Source organism: Charadrius vociferus, unplaced genomic scaffold (genome assembly GCF_000708025.1).
Source record: "Charadrius vociferus isolate BGI_N301 unplaced genomic scaffold, ASM70802v2 scaffold1164, whole genome shotgun sequence".
In the NCBI taxonomy this organism is placed as follows: domain Eukaryota; kingdom Metazoa; phylum Chordata; class Aves; order Charadriiformes; family Charadriidae; genus Charadrius; species Charadrius vociferus.
This window is the reverse complement of record NW_009648158.1, coordinates 78791-79731: the sequence shown is the minus strand read 5'-3', so window position 1 is coordinate 79731 and position 941 is coordinate 78791. Positions and strand designations below refer to the sequence as shown.

Here is a 941-nt window from a genome sequence, read left to right as displayed (position 1 = left end):
GCTCCTGCATCCTTCCCCAGCCAACACTGGGACTGGGGAGAGGTACCGGGAGGCAGCACCTACCATCACCTTCCTCCCCCCGCTGCCGTCGGGGCACGGAGCCGGGCGGACCCGGTGGGAGCAGGAGGGGAAGGGAGCGAGGGATTCGCTGGGCTAAAAGATGCTCCAAGGAGGGGTTTTGCCTTGCGGGCTGTCAGTCGGGCGGGATGTCTGCCTGATCTGGAGGAGAAGCCCCGCCAGCTCCCCCCCCTCACCACCACTCTGCCTCCCCTCCTTCCCCTCCAAACAGATTCATTTGTCACTTGACACCTATTCCTATAATTGTGTGTAATTGTGATATGATTTACTCTCCCAGCCCCCGACACTCCTCATTCGACTGAACCACTAGAGAAGGGTTTTTTAATTTTTTTCCCCTGCTTTTTAAGCTTTCTGCACTTAGAGAAGCGGCAAGGGTTGGGGGAAAATGAAGAGAGAGGCACCGAGAGACGCTTTTTAGGTGAGGCAACAAGAGGGAGGAGAGAAGAAAGGGAAGAATTAAACGGCAAAGTTACTTTCCAAGCAAGCTCACGGCGTGTATTTTGATTCAGAAATGATTGCTTCACCTTCTTTCCCATACATGTTCATACACATTGCCTTGCACAGGAGGCATTCCAGAGCCATTTCTTTCCCTTTAATTACATATACAGGCATACACGTATCTATCTGTATATGTGTGTGTATATATGTATCTATCTATATCTGCACACTCATCCGCACACACGCACATCCACACCTCCGGTGGGAGCTGGCGGGTGGGAAGAGGGCGAGCACGCCGGTTCCCGGAGCAGCCTACCTGGGAAAGGTGATTTCCAGAGGTGTGCAGACTGCGATTGCTCTTTGGAGCAGTACACTTGCCCACCCCAGCCATTAGAAAGAGCCCAGTGTTGGTAACCTTCCATGGG

At 53.0% G+C, this 941-nt stretch overlaps 1 protein-coding gene across 1 annotated transcript in view; it reads right to left on the bottom strand.

The window, feature by feature from the left end:
- Positions 1–938, bottom strand: part of HOXC13 (homeobox C13) — a 3126-nt gene extending 2188 nt beyond the window's left edge. Inside the window, exon 1 of the mRNA XM_009884061.1 lies at positions 833–938. Coding sequence (XP_009882363.1) covers positions 833–938 — 106 coding nt within the window. The remainder of the gene's footprint in view (positions 1–832) is intronic.
- Positions 939–941: the final 3 nt, after the last annotated feature.